Here is a 19101-nt window from a genome sequence, read left to right on the forward strand (position 1 = left end):
GAAAAAGAAAGAAAAGACCAAAATGGATTTCAGAAGAGATTCTGAAACTTGCTCTTGAGTGGAGAGTAGCTAAAGCAAATGGAAGAAATGACAAGACAAAGACAAAAGAGCAGAACAGAAGATTTCAAAAAGCAGCTCCAGCAGACAAAGACAATTACCACAATGAAATGTGTAAAGACCTTTTCTTTAGATTTAGAAAACCAAAAGAGAGGAACATGCTCGGCATCTCTCAAGCTGAAAGAGCTGAGGAAAAAATTTAAGCCTTGAGTTACAATATTGAAAGATTCTATGGGCAAAATATTGAATGATGCAGAAGTATCAAAAGAAGATGGAAGGAATACACAGAGTCACTGTACCAAAAAGAAGTGGTCAATCTTCATCCATCCATTTCAGGAGGTGGCATATGTTCAAAAATCAAGGTATTGAAGGAAGAAGTTGAAGCTGCACTGAAAGAACTGGCAAAGAATAAGGCTCTAGGAATTGACGGAATACCCACTGAGACATTTCAACAAACGATGCCCTTCTGAAGGCACTCACTTGGCTATGCCAAGAGATTTGGAAGACAGCTACCTGGCCAACTGACTGAAAGAGATCCATATTTGTAGCCATTCCAAAGGTGATCCCACAGAATGTAGAAATTATCAAACAATATCATTAATATCTCATGCAAGTAAAATCTTACTGAAGATAATTCAAAAACATTTACAGCAGTATATTGACAGAGAACTTCCAGAAATGCAAGCTAGATTCAGAAGAGGATGTAGAACGAGGGATATCATTGCTGATGTCAGATGGATCATGGCTCAAAGCAAAGGATACCAGAAAGATGTTACTTTACGTGTTTTATTGACTATGCAAAAGCATTTGATTGTGTGGATCATAACAAATCATGGATAACATTGAGAAGAATGGGTATTCTGGAACACTTAATTGTACTCATGAGGAACCTGTACATAGACCAGGAGGCTGTCATTCGAACAAAAAAAGGGAACACTGCATAGTTTAAAATCAAGAGGGGAGTGTGTTAGGGTTATATCCTTTCACCATACTTATTCAATCTGTATGGTGAGCAAATAATCTGAGAAGCTGGACTATATGAAGAAGAATGTGGCATCAAGATTGGAGGAAGACTCATTAACAACTTGTGATACACTGACAACACAACTTTGCTTGCTGAAAGTGAAGATGACCTGAAGCACTTACTGATGCAGACTGAAGAATACAGTCTGCAGTATGGATTACATCTCAATATAAAGAAAACAAAAATCTTCAACTGGTCCTATAAGCAGCATTACGATAAATGGAGAAAAGATCGAAATTGTCAAAGACTTCACATTGTTTGGTTCTACAATTGCCACCAATGGAAGCAGCAGGCAGGATACTAGATGACGTATTTGTTATTGTTGTTATGTGCCCTTGAGTCAAACCCGACTCATAGTGACCCCTCCTTGGGTTTCCGAGGCAGTATCACTATGGAAGTAGATTGCCCCATCTTCCTTCTGAGGAGCGGCTAGCGGGTTTGAACCACCAGCCTTCTGGTTAGCAGTCAAGTGCCTTAGACACTGTGCTACCAGAGATGACGTATAGCACTGGGCAAATCAGCTGCAAAGGACCTCTTTCAAATGCTGAAGAGCAAAGATGTCTCCTTGAGGACTAAGGTACACCTGACACAAGCCATGGTATTTTCAATCACCTCGTACGTATGTGAGAGCTGACCAATGAATAAGAAAGACGGAAGAAAAATTGATGCTTTGGAGCTGTGGTGTTGGCAAAGAACGATGAAAGTATCGTGGACTGCGAAAAGAACTAACTGGTCGGTCCTAGAGGAAGTACAGCCAGAATGCTCCTTGGAGGTGCCAGACTTCGTCTCATACACTTTGGTTATGTGGTCAGAAGGGACCATTCCTTGGAGAAGGATGTCATTCTCAGTAAGGTGGAGGGTCGACGAAAGAGGGGAAGGCCCTCAACAAGATGGACTGACACAGTGGCAGCGGCGATGGGCTCAAGTATAGCTGGCGCAGGACCGGGCGGTGTTTCGTTTTGCTGTGCACAGGGTCTCTGTGAGTTGGAGATGACACGATAGCACCTAACAACAACAACATTGGTAAGCAGTAACTGGGACTTTAAAAGCTTGTACATGGCTAGCTAAGATAAAACTCTTCCCATTTGGAACAGAGAAGAGTGAATAAAACCAAAAAGTCAGGGAAATAATTAGTCCAAAGGACTAATGGACCACATGAACCACAGCCTCCACAAGCCTGAGACCTGAAGAACTAGATGGTACCTGGCTACCACCACCGACTGGAATCACAATAGGTCCCAGAGTGAGAGAAAAATGTAGAACTAAATTCAAATTCATAAAAAAGATAACACTTACTGGTCTGATAAGAGAATGGTGGAACCCCGAGACTATAACCTTTAAATACCCTTCAAACATAGAAGAGACTCCACTCCCAGAGACTACCTTACAACCAAACAACAGACAGACCTATAAAGTGAACAGTAATACCACCAGTGAGGACCATGCTCCTCAAACATTCAACTATAGGAGATCACTGGGTAGCATTTGCCCAAAAGGAAAATTCAGAATGAAGGAAGGGGCAAGAAAGCTGGGCAAATGGAAATAGGGACCCCAAGTGGAAGTATGGAGGCCGCTGACACATTGAGGGGATTGCAACCAATGTCACAAAACAGTCTATGTATAAATTATTGAATGGGAAACTAATTTGCTTTGTTAAGTTTCACCTAAATCACAATGAAACGTTAAAAAAAAAAAGGAATGATACTTCATATTTTAAGGCCAACAGAATATGTTCTATGGAAAAAAACCAGTATTAACAATAAATAAATATAGGACAGCTTCACTCTCATGAAAAGACTAAAAAAGAGAAACAGATTCTAAATTTTAAGTAATGCCAAAGAAATCCTGGCAGAGCTATTGATGGTAGGGGATAGAGTAGTATGGTTGAAATTTGAGAAAGGTTTTCTAAAAGCTTTCAAAGATACTTCTAGAAGAAAACCATTGGGGATTCTGATTATTTTCTGTTTCTACAGAGAAAGTGAGAAAGAATACAGGCATTGGGAGAAGAAAAGGATAACAAATTTAAAAGCTCCAAACAATTTGTTAGTACTAGCATTTTATTTTTATTAGAACACTGGAGACTTTTGCTCAGTTACAAACATAACTTTTGTCTTCTGGGAAGCATTGATTTTACAGAATTTAAGTCATTCAGCAAGAACTTACCGACTGTTCGCTCCTCCTCCAGCCACAAATCTTTTCTGAGGATATTTGTCTTTAAGTTGTTTTAAAGTCATATTTTTTTCAGCTACAACCCAGACGTCACCACCTTTTCCACCTTCTCCACCTAATCGAGGATAGCCCATTCCACCACTTCCTCCCTTGGTGAAGACTCTTACGTTATCAATGAAGTTTCCATACTTTAAAAAAAAAAAAAAAAGAGAAAGAGTATTTGAATGTCAACTGTGTTTACCAACTTAGAACTCCTTTCTAATTCTCTTTGCTGCTAAAACATGGTTTTTTTAAAATAATAATAATAATAATGGTTTCTATATACCATTTTCTCAACTCACCTCTTATCTGATCTTTTTCCTATTTAATTACTTCTAAATGCCAACCCTCTTTTACAGTGATCAATAATTATCCTATCTATCCTCAGAGCCTCTAACCTTGGCCCATTTTTCAAAATAGACTTTCTCTCCTGGGTGATCTCATCCAGCATCATGGATATAACTATTACCCATGTGAGATAGTTTCTATCAGTTTGTTGGACATCTCCACCAGGATGCAAGATTTTTAACAGTCTACAGCAACTAAGAAAGGGTCTGTATCTAATTTGTATTTTAATACCCCATCAAAATGTAACTTGTTCAGAGGTATTAGTTGAAAAGATTACCAAACCAAACCTACTGCCATCAAATAGATTCCAAGTCAGTGACCCTGTAGAACAGAGAACTGTCCCATAGGGTTTATGGGCTGTAAATCTTTACAGACATGCACTGCCTCATCTTTCATCTTGTAAAGCAGCTGGTGGGTCCAAACTGCCAAACTTTTGGTTAGTAGCCAAATGCTTTAACCACTACACCACCAGAACTCCATTGAAAAGGTTACCTCAAATACAACATGACAGACCCAAACTTTACTCCAGGCAAAACCTGTTCCCCCAGTGTTCTCGCAAGTGACAGAACCTTAGTTTATTTTTTCATCGAGACTGCACAAATGGAAGTTAGATGATACCCTTTTTCCCCAAAGCCTTATCTTTTATCTCTCTTTTCCAGTACCACTGTCCCTATACCTTGACCATCACATTACCTCCTAACTGCTCTTTCAGTCTCTAGTCATCCCTGCCTGAATCCATCCTCCATCTTGCTATTTTCCTGAAAACTGACCTGACCTATAATGTTTTCTTCCCTACTCAAAAACTACCTGGGTTTTTGTTTTTTTTACAGTTCATGAAATAAAGTCTGAAATTCTTAGTAATATATTCAAAGCCCTTAACCTACTCTTCTCAGTTTCCATTCAATTAACGCCTTCCTCTCTCCTCTTCTCTGCTTCTTTACTACTTGGTATGTCAGGCTTTCACGACACTCTTCTCATGCTTTCCTCTGCTTAGAATACCATTTGTTCTTTTTCAACAAAAACCTACCTAAAACGTCATATTCTCTGTGATATTTTACTTACTTCCTCTAATCAGCATTTACCATTGACTTGAATTGCATTTATCACTACAAATCTTTCAGCAATTTGATTAAATCTCTATTGCACCTCATAAAGCATTTGTTTCCTAGTGTTTCCCTCATAAAATTGGGAACTTTCTGCACATAAAGATCCTATGTACTAATCTCTCAGGCTACCAGAGCTTCTTAATTTGTTAAATTCATAATCTCGATGTCTGTAGCCAGTTAGGATACATCAACTATCAAAGCAACTCATGCCTTGTTTGTGGATGGGTTATTAAACATCTCGTATTATTTTTTCCCCTCACGATACATATACCCTGCTGACCATTCTAATATGCACTCGATGAGGGGATAAGGATAGGTCAAGCAAGCATATTTAGCAAGAGCTCCCTTGGTGCTTCCAACGCACTCAAGATTTGAGACTGATGTGGATGGGAGGGTAGCAAAGGTTCAAAATGTGAGTGATAACCTAAAGGCTCGCCAGCATATTCTCTGAGGATTATAAACATGTGCTTTGATTCTGAGAGGCTAGGTCAGAAATGCATCGTTAATAACTGCACAGATACCCCTCGCAAACATTAATTGGAAGTGATTGCTCATGGTGCTAAGGTTACAAAACTAGCCTTTAATAACCCATCCACAAACAGGAGTTGCTTTGACAGTTAAAGGATGTATATGCCAAAGTACTTCCTATCACAAGTCTCCTTTCCTCTATTTTCTGGATCATAAAAGCTGTCTAAAATACAATTTCACTCAGAAATATTATTAATTATGCCTTTTCCTCTGATAAAAAAGAAAGCTCCCATTTCTAAAGTTCAGGCTCAATGTGTTTTACTGCTTTAGACTCATCAGATTCAGGATAAGCTCACTCTGTTTTGAATAGTAAAGTAACGTCCAAAACATAAAAACAACAGGTGTTAAAAAAAACATTACTAGTAAAGCTCTTCTAGAAGGCTTTTTTTTAAATCTGAAGCAACTATAATATTTCTACAGAAACGATTCTAAAACTGATACTTTGCAAAAATTGATCTAAATTTCCCGCGTGGAGGCAGGAAATGCGTGTATGTTTTTAAGAAGACCTTAAAAACAATGCACTCGAGGAAAAAATATACAGGATAAGAACTGGCTGTACATAATATTAAAGTGAGGCAAAACAGAAAACACTACACTATTTGGGCCAAACGGTATGGAAATATCACAATGAGTGTCTAAATGGCAGGCTGGTATCCCAGCTCCTCATGCCACTTGCAGAAGATTCCCTCAAACAACTCAAAATCTTGCGCCCAAGAACCTTTCCCACCCGTTACTGGTAAACCTCGACTTCCAGAAGAGCTGAGGAAGGGGTTATGGTAGAATCAAGCAGGAACGAGATGCCCAGAATGAAAAAAGGGTGAACCTGAGTCTTCAAGGGACGTTTAGACGGCAACAGAGGGGCACTAGGCACCAACCTTTCGGAACAACACGCAACCGCAGCGCACCATTGCAGTGCTATTATAGGCTTCTCGCCTGCGGAACTGGCTGGAACTGAACAACTGCGCCGCCGTTTAAACGTCACAGACAGCCGCCCACTTGATCTTTTCTCCGCACGCGCAGTCTTGGACACGCGCATGCGCCTTATTGCTCTTGGCCGGATGAGGCGGAGAACGACCTCTCATTGGTTGGAGAAAATAACAATGAGGGAAGGTGAAAAGGTAGCGTAGCATTAGAGAATCTACTGCCGAGGTGGGCGTCAGCAATTGACATTTAGAATTGAGTGCCAATAGAAACTAAGAGGAATTTTTATGTTAATTGAGGAAACTGTAAGGGTGTCTGCATCTTTACTCTTGGTGAAACAGAGTGAAAAAACCTCGGGCAATGAAGTCAAACCTGTAAAAGACAAGGAAATTCAAGTGGAAGGGTCCAAAGAGCTGTTATGGAATGGTTGCCCTCAAAAGCTTCCAGGAGGCAACGAATTAAATTTTATGGCACAAAAGTATTATTGACAGTGTCAGGATCTGAGAAGTGTAGTGCACAGAGAGAAGGGAAACCATCAGGCTCCAATAATGGAGTTGGGCTTTATCCAACTCTTAATTTGAAGTGAGCCTTTGTGAAAATTAAAAAGACAGTACCTTTTCTTAGCCTGAGCACAACTAGCAGAAAATGGCTGGATCTCAGGTCCCACTCTCCTCTACCCTTAAGCATTGAAAAACACACGGCCATTCCATGTGGTCCTGTACTACTCTGCCAGCCTTATAATTTCTTCTTAACGACCAAGACTTGATTTCTAGAAACCTTCTTTTTACATTTCACGTAAGCCTTTCCACCCCTCACTTATGACTGAATGTTTGGAACTGCACCTTATGAAAACAGTCCTCCTTGGTTCCTTTGTGATACTGGACCTCTCTTTTCCTCACCAGTCCATAAAGCTGTTATTATCATTTAGCTTGATATGGTTAGATTACTCTAATGTTGAATATTAACACAAACATAGATGTTTATCTCCATCAGTGTACCTAAAACCAAAAAGCCAAACTCACTGCCGTGGAGTCCCGACTCATAGTGACCCCTCCTTGGGTTTCTGAGGCGGTATCACTAGGGAAGTAGATCTCCCTAGCTTCCTTCGGAGGAGCAGCTGGTGGGTTTGAACCTCCAGGCTTTTGGTTAGCAGTCAAATGCCTTAGACCCTAGGCTACCAGAGCTCCCAAAAGTACCCATCTCTCATTAATCAGGATATTAGGGTGTTACTATGGAGATATTTTTAGTTTAATCTTGCTAATATTTTACTACGATTGGATTACTGCCTTTGAGAGCTCTGGTGGAGTAGGACCCAAGGCATTTGATAGCTAACCAGCAGGCTGGCAGTTCAAACCCACTAGCTGCTCCACTGAAGGGAGATTGGGCAATCTACTACCTTAGAGATATCACCTCAGAAACCCAAGGAGGGGTCGTTATGAGTCAAATAGATTCCATCGCAGTGAGTCTGAGGTTTTTTTTTTTTTTTTAACTGCCTTTAGTAGATATTCTTAGTATATCAGAATAGTATTGTGGCCAGTCTATTAAATATATTTTTATTGCTTATTTCTTATTACTGTACAAGAGTCCAAGTTGTTTTCTTTCCGACACTCTATGCATAGGAAAATGCAGAAAATAAAAAATTAATGAGAACCTAATATCAAAATAATCTCAAAATGCTGAGAGTCATTGTGTACTATAAGCAAAGCAGAAAACATCGTATTTTTCTTGACCCAAACATGTTCAGAGCCTGAAATATTTGTTACAACTCTGGTTACCAAATAGTAAACAAAACATTATGAAGTTGGAAATTTGAACATGGGATGAAATGACCAGGGCATTATCTAGACTGATGCAGAAGTCATTTTTGAAAGAAAATATTATTACTCCTGTCATTGAGAGTCATTGTCATTGTCCAGAAGATTAAATTATGAGCCAACCATAAAATTCAGTGATATTTGAGGATCTTACATAGAAGGCAAAATAATCCCAAGTGAGCCATTGGCATAACTCATAATTTGATCTTTTAAAATTTGCAATATATACTAGAGTTGTTTTAGTTAACATTTCTTAAAAAATAAACATTTTATTTTGTAATAATTTTATATTCAAGAAAAAGTTACAAAGATAGCATCAAAAGGCCCTGTAAACCCTTAACCCAGCTTGCCCTAAAATTCATATCTTATATAACTATTTGTCAAAACTAAGAAATTAACATTGGTATGATACAATTAACTAAACTACGGACTTTATTTGGATTTCATTAGTTTTTCAGCTGTGACCTTTTTTTTTTTTCATTGTTCCAGGATCCAATCCAGGCCACCCCATTGCATTTAATCTAATGAACACTTTAGTGTAACTTTCATATTTTTATGCAATAATGTGCATATTATACATTTTTTTGCAAACCATGCAACCCCACCACACACACATTATTTCCCTAAACTTTGCCAATATTTGTTTCAGATGTCACTGACTTCAATTTCTCTCTCTCTCTCTCTCTCTCTCTCTCTCTCTTTGTTTTCCTCTCCAACAAATTTAATGTTACTGGGATAAAACTGATCTCATAGAAATTTCATTTCTAAACCTTTTCATGAATTTAGAAATTCAGGTGAAACCTGCCTTGAAATCTGGGATTCCTCTTTCATTTTCCAGAAGCTTCACTGTAATCTGAATTGAGACAGTAGATACAGCTCGATTTTGTTTCCTTTGAGAAATAATGAACTCTTTCAAGTTGTTATCCAACTCCATCCATTTTGCTTTGAGCTCACAACATGTATGTTTTCATGGATTCATTTTCTCCAGCTCTTTTTTTCTCCTTTCTCCGTTTGTGAATAGATGATTTTCCAACCTGGAACTGTCTCACTGGCGCACTGTTGCTTGTTTCTTCTGCCTTTTCAATGACTTTCAGTTTGAAGTCAGCAGTGCAGGGTTTGCATTTAATTCCTGACATGATCCTAAAGAGTTCTAAGATTATGAACTGAAAAAAATGTGCACAATATAATCGATAATTGGCTGGTTCTAGTGAAGAGGTCACAAAATTCAAATGTGAAGTGTACAAGAAGCAAGGGTCTTTTTATACTGCTCAAGACCACATGACTAAGGTGATTCATAATCATTGATCAAAGACATTGCTACTAATATGACATAATTAGACTATGAAATACGTGGACCTAACATAGTTTGTTTAATAGTTTCACTTAAAATGATCTCCTAAGATTTTTGCATTCAACTGTTGAGCCAAGAGCAATCATGTATCAGTCTGTTACTTTGTTTACTCTTCCAGTTAAAAGGCAGAGTCAGAAGACCACTGTGATAATTATATCAATGCACATCGAATCAAGATTCCTGTTGATAGCTACTCAATGACATTTATGGCAGTGCAGGCTTCCCTTTGTTAATATTTCCGATTGATAGCACATGATTGATGGTTGGGTGTTTTTGTTATCTAGTGCTGCTATAACAGACATACCACAAGTGGATGGCTTTAACAAACAGGGATTTATTCTCTTATAGTTTAGGAGGCTAGAAGTCCAAGTTCAAAGTGCTGGTGAAGGCCCCTTGACTTTGGGCTTCAGCTCTAGCCTCTTGCTCCTAGCCCACTGAAGCTGGAGGCTTCTCTTAACTCAGACAGCTGCTTACTGCTAAGGCTGACAAACCCAAGGTTGACATGTAAAATGGCACAGTCCCCAAATTATCAAGCAACACATCAGACCACTAATTCAAGTCCATTAGTAGTCTCAAGATCAGCACACAATCCATTGAGATGAAGACTTGGCAAAATGCAGGATCCAGATGTGCCAATAGCCCCAGACTTTTCCCAAAGTGTCATCTTACATACTGGAAGCAGACCACATCCCTAAGGCAGCTACTCAGCTGCTTACAATAGATTCTACCAGTCTCATCATGGGGAATACTACATCCAGCTACCCAGCCACTCAAAACCAGGCCCGGCCAAGTTAACACATAACCTTAAATTACACAACAGGCTTCAGTTCCAATTTCTGACTGATGACTCAAAAGAGACCAAAGAATAAAAATAATAATGAAAAAAGCACCCATTGCCATTGAATCATTTATGACTCACAGCAACCCTCTAGGACAGAGTAGAACTTTTCAAGGATTTCCAAGGCTGTAAAATCTTTACAGAAGTATCTCAACTTTATCCCACAGAGTGACTGGTGGGTTCAAATTGCTGACCTTTTGGTTAGTAGCCAAATACTTTAAGCACTGCATCACCAGAGCACCTTAAAAACTGACAGGGATATAATTGTATACTTAAATTAATAACAACAAATGCAGCTTCAACTGTTTATTTTCTAATTACCAGGATACTACCAAACATCCAGGACTTCTTGACATTGGATTATATCTTTATTATATAAATATAATCAAAAGTGACATTTTGAGACATTGAATGAGGGTAAATGAGGTTGAAATTCACTTCTGGAAATGTCACAAGATATATGTGGCATGTGCATGAGTGCACCATGCATAATTTTTTCATAATTTTGTCATTTCCGAGAGTTATGTATGTCAGCATGTTATTTACATGGATATGTTATTTGTGAAAAATACAGTACACAGGGGTGGTTTGTGTGAGTGTTCAATCCTTTCACCATACTTATTCAATCTGAATGCTTAGCAAATAATCTAAGAAGCTGGACTATATGAAGAAGAATGCAGCATGAGGATTGGAGAAAGGCTCATTAACAATGTGTGATATGCAGATGACATAACCTTGCTTTCTGAGAATGAAGAGGACTTGAAGCAGTTACTAATCAACATCAAAGACTACAGCCTTCAGTATGGATTACACCTTAACATAAAGAAAACAAAAATCTTGAAAACTGGGCCAGTAAGCAACATGTGATAAACAGAGATTGAAGTTGTGAATGATTTCATTTTAGTTGGAGCCACAGCAATGTCCATGGAAGCAGCAGTCAAGAAATCACATGACATTGTATTGACAATCCACTGCAGGGGGAGGGCTTGGACACACAACCTCTTTAAAGTGCTAAAAAGCAAAGATGTCACCTTAAGGACTAAGGTACACTAGACCCAAGCCATGATACTTTCAGTTGCCTCATATGCATGCAAAAGCTGGACAATGAGTAAGGAAGATTGAAGAAGAATAGATGCATTTGAATTTATGGTGTTGGTGAAGAATATTGAATATACCATGGACTGCCAGAAGAACAAACAAATCTGTCTTGGAGATAGTACTGTCAGAATTTTCCTTGGTAGTGAACATGGCAAGACTTCATGTCACATACTTTGATAATGCCACTGGAGAAGCACATCATACTTGGTAAAGTAAAGGGTCAACAACAAAGATGAAGACCTATAAGGAAATGGATTGACAAAATGGCTGCAACCATGGGCTCAAGGATGGCAATGATTGTGAAAATGGTACATGACTGGACACTGTTTCATTCTGTTGTACATAGGGTCTGTATCACCCTGAGATAATCTTTTAAAACTTTAAACCAAAAATATTCCCCGAAGTCTTATTAAAACTGAACAATAGTTTTGCTTAACTAGGAAAGAACATCTGCCTTGAACACTGTGTTCTTTGAAGAACTATCCATATGGGATCAAATTGACAACAGTAATTTTAAGATTAAATAGGAATAGTAATTGTAAGCAATTGCCTCCTTTGCTATGAGACCAGAAGTACTGGATGGTGCCTGGCTTACAATTACTATGTATTTTGATCAAATATCCTATAGATGAGTCCTGATCAAAAGGGGGAAAATGCAGTACAGAATTTCAAATTCTCATAGATTTGAGACTTTCTGGAGCAATGGAGGCTGGATAAACCCCTGGGAGCTTTGCCACAAGATAATATCTAAGCCTTAAACCAAAAATATCCCAAGATAGCACTGATTTGGATCACAATAAAATGTCCTGGACAGAGTGGGAGAAAAATGTAGAACAAAATTCAAAATCATAAAAAAAGACCAGACTTACTGATCTGAGAAAGACTGGTGGAACCCTGGAGCCTTTGGCCCTTGGACACCCTTCAAACCTGGAACTGAACCCACTCCCAGAGATCACTTTTCATCCAAACAATAGGCAGACTGTAAAGTGAACAATAACACCTGTGAGTAATGTGCTTCTCAGAGCAAACAACCAAACAGCACCAAAAGTGAAGTATTTGGCCAAAAACAAAATTCAGAAGACAGGAAGGGGCAGGAAATATGGGGGAATGGAAATGAGAAACCTACAGAGGAAGTGGGAGGAGTGATGTTATATTGGTGTCATTTCAACTAATGTCACAAAACAAAATGTATGTAAATTATTGAATGGGAACTAATTTGTTCCGTAAACTTTCACCCAAACCACAATAAAATGTCAAAAAAAAAAAAAAAAAAAAAAGAGAGAGAGAGGGTGTGAATAAACAAGAGAGTACAGCAGAATTGGGAAAGATAGATCCCAAGACACATGGAAATCTCCAAGGAACCAGAATGGAGAAGCTAGAGACAAGGACATTCCTCCAGAGCCAGTAGAAATAGAAAGGCTCCCTCTAGAGCCAGCTCTCTGAATTTGGACTTCTAGCCGATGACGGCAAATAACAACACAACAACAAACTCTGAGAAGGAGCTCTGGTGGCACAGTGCTTAAGGCACTTGACTGCTAACGAGAAGGCTGGGGTTTCAAACCCACCAGCCACTCCTGGGAAGGAAGGTTGGGCAATCTACTTCCGTAGTGATACTGCCTCGGCAATCCAAGGAGGGGTCGCTATGAGCTGGGCTGACTCAACGGTACAAAACAACAACAACAACAACAAACTATGAGAACATAAAATAAGACTCACTGCTGTCGAGTCGGAAAAGACAAAAAAACAAAACAAAACAAAAACCTCTGAAGTCTACTTAAAGCTAAACAATGTTGTTGTTGTTGTTATGTGCCGTCGAGTCGGCCCCGACTCATAGCGACCCCTCCTTGGGTTTCCGAGGCAGTATCACTACGGAAGTAGGATTGCCCAACCTTCCTTCCGAGGAGTGGCTGGTGGGTTTGAACCGCCAGCCTCTGGTTAGCAGTCAAGTGCTTTAGCCACTATGCTACCAGAGCTCCTAAAGCTAAACAATAGTTTAGATTAAAAAAAAAAGTCTGCCTTGAGAATTATGCTCTTTTAAGAACTGTCTATATGGGATGGAATTGACAACTGCAACTTGAAAAATTAGATAGGATCTTTAGGGAGCAGCGAGTTTATGTTAATGAGAGGACTAACTCAGAAGAAGGAATAGAATGGTTGCACAACTGGGAGAATGTAATCAATGTCGCTGAATTGTGCATGTAGAAACTGTTGAATTGATGTATTTTCTGATGTGTATATTCTCAAAATCAACAACAACAAAAAATAATAAAACAAATCGGATAGTTAAAAAAAATACTGAAGGAAGTTCTTCAGGTGGAAGAGTAATACCACCTAAAAGAAATCCAAATGTTCACAGGGAAAATATGAAGAGCATAAGAACTTAACAGCATGGTATCGTGAGGTTTATAATACAATGGATAAAGTAATGGATTTGACAACTAGAGCAGGAAGGATGAGAGGATGCGTAAATAAACCACTACTTTGCAAGATTTAAAAATTTTACATGAAACAATTTATTATTAACCTTAAACAGTCTTTGAAAAGTTAAGGTTATATATATAGTGTGGGAGTTAAGGTTATATATCAACTTGGCTGGGCCTGGTTTTGAGTGGGTGGATATAGTTATTCCCCATGGTGAGATTGGTAATCAGCTCCATGGTGGAATCTACTGGAGAAGCTGCTGCCTTAGGGATGTGGTCTGCTTCCAGTATACAAGGAGAAGCATCGAGAGAGGTCTCTGTAGCTTTTTGGCACGCTTGGACTCTGAATGTAGCCAGGTCTTCATTTAGTGGCCTGCGATGTTTCCTGCTGATCTTGGGACTGTCTCTGGACTTGAACTAGTGGTGCTGTATTGTTTGGTAATATTGGGACTATGCTATTTTATTTGTTGACCTTGGATTGTCAGCCTCAGCAGCTAGCAGCTGCCTGAGTGAAGAGACACCTCTAGCTCCAGTGAGCTGGGAGCAAGAAGCAGAGCTGAAGCCCAAGGTCGAGGGGCCTTCACCCAGCCCCTAGAACTTGGCACTTTGAACTCGGACTCCTACCCTCCAAAACTGTAAGAGAATAAAAGCCTGTTTGTTAAAGCCACCCATTTGTGGTATTTTTGTTACAGCGGCTCTAGAGGACCAAATCATATAGTAATCCTTAGAAGCTGCTGTTAGCTGCCTTAGAGCCGGCCACTGACTCAAGGAGACCTCATGTCACAGAATAGAACTTGCTCAGTAGGGTGTGCTGGGCTGTAGTCTTTGCAGAAGCAGTTCTCCAGTCCTTTTCTTCTGCTTAGACAGTGTGTGGGTTTTGAATTGCTACCCTTTGGGTTAGCAACCCATCACAAACTGCTTGAACCACCCGGGCTCCAATCCTCAGAGCAACCACTAAAATATAACGCAAAGGGGTAAAATGAGGATCCTGCAATACATGATGTTTATGCACCTTCAGCTCTTATATGCTAAGATAAATTTTTTCAAACAATGATAACAAAAATATTACCTACTGATGGCCCTTTAAATAATGGATAAAGAATATCTTTTTGGCACTTCTCTCCTAACTTTCTCTTTTTCTACTTTCTCAGAGACACTATTTTCTTCATCTTGTCTCTTGCATTCCTCAAAAAAGAATGCACCCTTTCACTTCAATTAGTCAGCAGTCAATGAGTGCTAATTTTCTCCCCAGGGTACTCATCTGTTTCAACTTCATTTCCTGCTCTTTCTCCCCCAGGTCACTGAATTGTACTTTGATAAATACATTGTTATTAGCGTTTACTAGAGGCAAGTGCAATGGTAGATGTTTTAAATTAATGGTTTTCATTAAAATGAGTCACAAAGTCAATGAACTGAAAAATAATTTATTTTGCAGATGTTCAGCATTAGTCAATCAATATATCCCTGCTGTGCGTGGAGTGCTCTTAAATTCTGTGGGAAGTGATGATGGTAGTATTTCCTGGAGGAGTGCACCATATAAAGGATAAATAAGATTAATACTGTGCAAGTGTGACAGCACTGAAACCAAGTGATGCGAAGGTAGGAAGCATGGGGGCTCCTGGCCTGACTAAGTCAGGAAATCATCCCAGGCATTACTAGGGTTCTGAAACACCAGAGGGATGTGGCTGGTGGAAAGCTGGAAAAACTTCCTTAGTAGAAAGAATAACTTGAAATAAATTTAAAATATTTAATTAAGTTCCCTTTGTACTATATGTCAGGCATTGGAAAAGATAAAGATACTATTTTTACAAACTAGTAGGGGAGATTACATGTTCTTATGGGAAAAAGGCAACACGTATACACAGAGGCTAAGCAATGTCATGAAAATGCACCCCTAATTACAGAGGTAAAGCTGAATTAAATGAAATGAACTTTGAAGTGGAGTGAGAACCTAAAGTCACAAACTGAAAGGGAAAGATATTGTATGATGTAACTAAAAAATGAAGGCTGAGGACAACTGTAATATGCTGGTAGCAGGATGATCATGATAGGATGATAAAGAATATATTGCTACTGGTGAACCCCTAAGGAGCTCTGGTAGCATAGTGGCTAAGACACTTGCCTGCTAACCAGACGGCTGGCGGTTCAAACCCACCAGCCACTCCTCGGAAGGAAGGTTGGGCAATCCTACTTCCGTAGTGATACTGCCTCGGAAACCCAAGGAGGGGTCGCTATGAGTCGGGGCCGACTCGACGGCACTTAACAACAACAACAACAAGAAAATCCTATGGGGCAGCTCTACTCTGTCACATGGAGTCACTATGAGTTGGAATTGACTCAATGGCATTTAACAACAAATTTGGGCATAGTCCTACAACTTCATCTCAACTTTATTTTATCCATGTATACTTTCATGCCAGAGAGAGAGAGGAAGAGAGAGGGGAAAAGGGAAATAAAGAGAGAGAGGAAAAAAAATAAGAGAGAGAGAGAAGATTTACTTCAAAGAATTGGCTCACATAATTGTGGAGGGGCTGGCAAGCCCAAAATCTATAGGTCAGGTGACAGGAAGAATGAAAAGTAAGAATGTTCTGGCAAAACGTCTATTTATAGTCTGGAGGTAGAATACTCCCTTGGAAAAACTTTCTCTTTGCTGTTAAGGCCTTCGTCTGTTTGACTGAAGGTCACCCACATTGTAGAAGGTAATCTGCTTTACTTAAGGCCAGCTGACAGGAGCCCTAGTAGCGTGGTGGCTAAGGCACTTGACTGCTAAACAAGGGGTGGTTCAAACCCACCAGACACTCCTTGGAAGGAAGGTTGGGCAATCTACTTCCTTAGTGATACTGCCTCAGAAACACAAGGAGGGGTCACTATGAGTTGGGTCTGACTTGACGGCACACAACAGCAACTAGAGTAGTGTTTTACCAAAACAAGTTGGCACCATGGCCTAGCCAAGTTGACACAGAAAATTGACTATCATTAATTTGGATTTCTTGTTTGGTAGCACAAGTCTTCCCATGTTATTAGTTTTCTTTAGGAGTATTTTAGCTACGGGCCTTTGCTTTACCATATTTTAGAATCACATTTCACTCAACTTATTTTTATTGAAATGCTTATATTACTTTGGGAAGATTGATATTTAATAAAATATTAGCACTATTTTTATATAGCTTATCTGTTATGTCTTTCAGTAAACTTTAAAAAAAAAATCTCTATAAAGGATTTGTATAAACCCAATGCCATTGAGTAGATTTTGACTCATAACAACCCTATAGGACAGAGTGGAACTTTCCCATACAGTTCCCAAAGCTGCACATCTTTATGGAAGCAGACTGTCTCATCTTTCTCCCACAGAGAGGCTGGTGGGTTCAAACTGCCTAACTTTTGATTAGCAGCAGAATGCTTTAACCACTGCACCCCAGGTCTTTAAGGATTTGTACACCTTTGTTGAATTTATTCCTACATAACATACTTCTGTTACTTTGATAAATTGTATCTTTTTTTCTGAATTTACATTTTTGCTCATCTATAAAAGTGTGATAGATTTGGTAGTGTACCCAGTCACCTTGCAGTATGCTTATTAGTTTAAATAAGTTGTCTGTGGATATAGTTTATTTTACTATTTCTTAAAACACTTATATATAGCATGCCTACTATGTAGTAGGCACTGTTCTAAACACTTTACAAACATTTATTAAATCCTCACAACAACCCCATTAAGCAGGTTTGTTTTTCAACCCCATTTTACAGATAAGGAAACTAACTAAGTCACAGAGAGGTGAAGTAACATCTTCAAAGTCAAAAACTGTCATTTGAGCCAGCAGGCAGAATTTGAACTGAGGCAGCTGATCTTCATGCTCGCTCAACTACTACTCTTTGTTCTTTCTCCACTGTAACAGACAGTTCTGAATCTTCCACACCAATCTTTGTACTTTTTTTCAATCCTTCACCTGCAGGTATTATCTTCAATGTTAGCAAAGAATAATGCATATTCTTGTCTTGTTGCTGATTTAAAAGACAATGATGCTTTTACTGTTTTACATTAAGAAACGTTGATATAGGGTTTTTGTGGATAATATTTATGAGTTAATTTCCTTCTATTCTTAGTTTAAGAGCTTATTTATTTTTCTTTTAAAATCATGAATGGGTTAAATTTTATCAAATGGTTTCTTCCTTTGTATATGTGGTAAATACAATAATTGCTTTTCATATGTTAAACCATTCTTGCAACTCTAAGATAAATACCAGCTTGATAATAAATATGTTTTGGGGTCTATCCTGTTTGGGGTTAGTTGGATTCTTGAATGGATATGTTCTCATCTTTCATCATATCAGGAAAATTCTCCAACAAATCTTCCCCAATTTTCTCTGTGGTTTTGTTTGTCTCTTCCTGTTCTGGAATTCTGATTACACTTAGGTTATTCCTCTTGGTGGTATTCCACATGAATCTTCGGCTTTCTTCACTTTGTTTTGATCTGTGTTCTGACTAATCCAATAACAAAGTAGTATTGAGGTATTTGTCTTCAGTCTCTCTAATTCTGTCTTCCATTGATTCAATTCTATTCATTTGCCCATTCAATGTGTTACCTATTTCTGAAATTTTGGTATTAGTCTTCTGGATTTCTATCTGTAGATTTTGTATCATTTCTAATTTTTCATTTATTTTGTCATTTTGTTATCATATTGTCTTCCTAAATTGTTCCAGGGTTTTGTCTGTGTTTTCCTTAATTTTGTCATTGTTTCCTTGATCTGTCCCTCAATCCATTGACAGTACCTAAATATAATTCTTTTCAATTCCTTATCAGGGCATTCCAATGCTGTTTCTTACTCAGGGATGTTTTCTGGGTCTGTATCCTGGTCCCTTGTTTCTACTGCTTTATCTTGGTTCTTTGTATGCACTGTGATAGTCTGTTGTCTCTGAGGCTTTCATTGTGAGGTTGTTGTATTTATATTTAATTGTGACTATATATTGGTGTGATTTGCCTAAGATTTTTTTTTCTTTGTTTTGTTTTGATATATCTGAGTAAGCAGGGTACTGTGTGCCTCTGTTCATGAGTTGGCAGCTCACCACTTGTCTCCTTTCCAGTTCTCAGCCTCCATTGTGGTTGCCTATGCTGTCCTTGGTAAGCAGAGCCTATTCTTAGGTCCTTGGGATCTGACTGGGAATGCTGCCACTTTAAATATCCAAAATGGCTACACTGCTTATAAATATTCACAACGGCTGTGCCCTCCAGACAGCCAAAAGTCCACATAGCTCAGTCCGTCTCCCTCTTTGCTGTTTCCCTTTTTAGTCATCAGCCACCAGTGCAGTTGTCCATGCAGCCCTTGGTGAGCAGAGCCAATTTTTAGGTTAATTCTCAGGTTATAACACCACTTGGAAATATTCAAACT

The 19101-nt window shown here is 38.9% G+C and overlaps 1 protein-coding gene across 1 annotated transcript in view; it reads right to left on the reverse strand.

Annotated features, from left to right (window-relative positions):
- GTPBP10 (GTP binding protein 10) overlaps positions 1-6179 on the reverse strand; it is a 44983-nt gene extending 38804 nt beyond the window's left edge. The window contains exons 1-2 of the mRNA XM_007939829.1: positions 6147-6179; positions 3245-3438 (exon numbers count right to left, since the gene is read on the reverse strand). Coding sequence (XP_007938020.1) covers positions 3245-3438; positions 6147-6179 — 227 coding nt within the window. The remainder of the gene's footprint in view (positions 1-3244; positions 3439-6146) is intronic.
- Between the last annotated feature and the right edge of the window lie 12922 nt (positions 6180-19101).

This window comes from Orycteropus afer, unplaced genomic scaffold (genome assembly GCF_000298275.1).
Source record: "Orycteropus afer afer isolate SDZICR_OR568_19922 unplaced genomic scaffold, OryAfe1.0 scaffold00063, whole genome shotgun sequence".
NCBI classification, from domain to species: Eukaryota; Metazoa; Chordata; class Mammalia; order Tubulidentata; family Orycteropodidae; genus Orycteropus; species Orycteropus afer.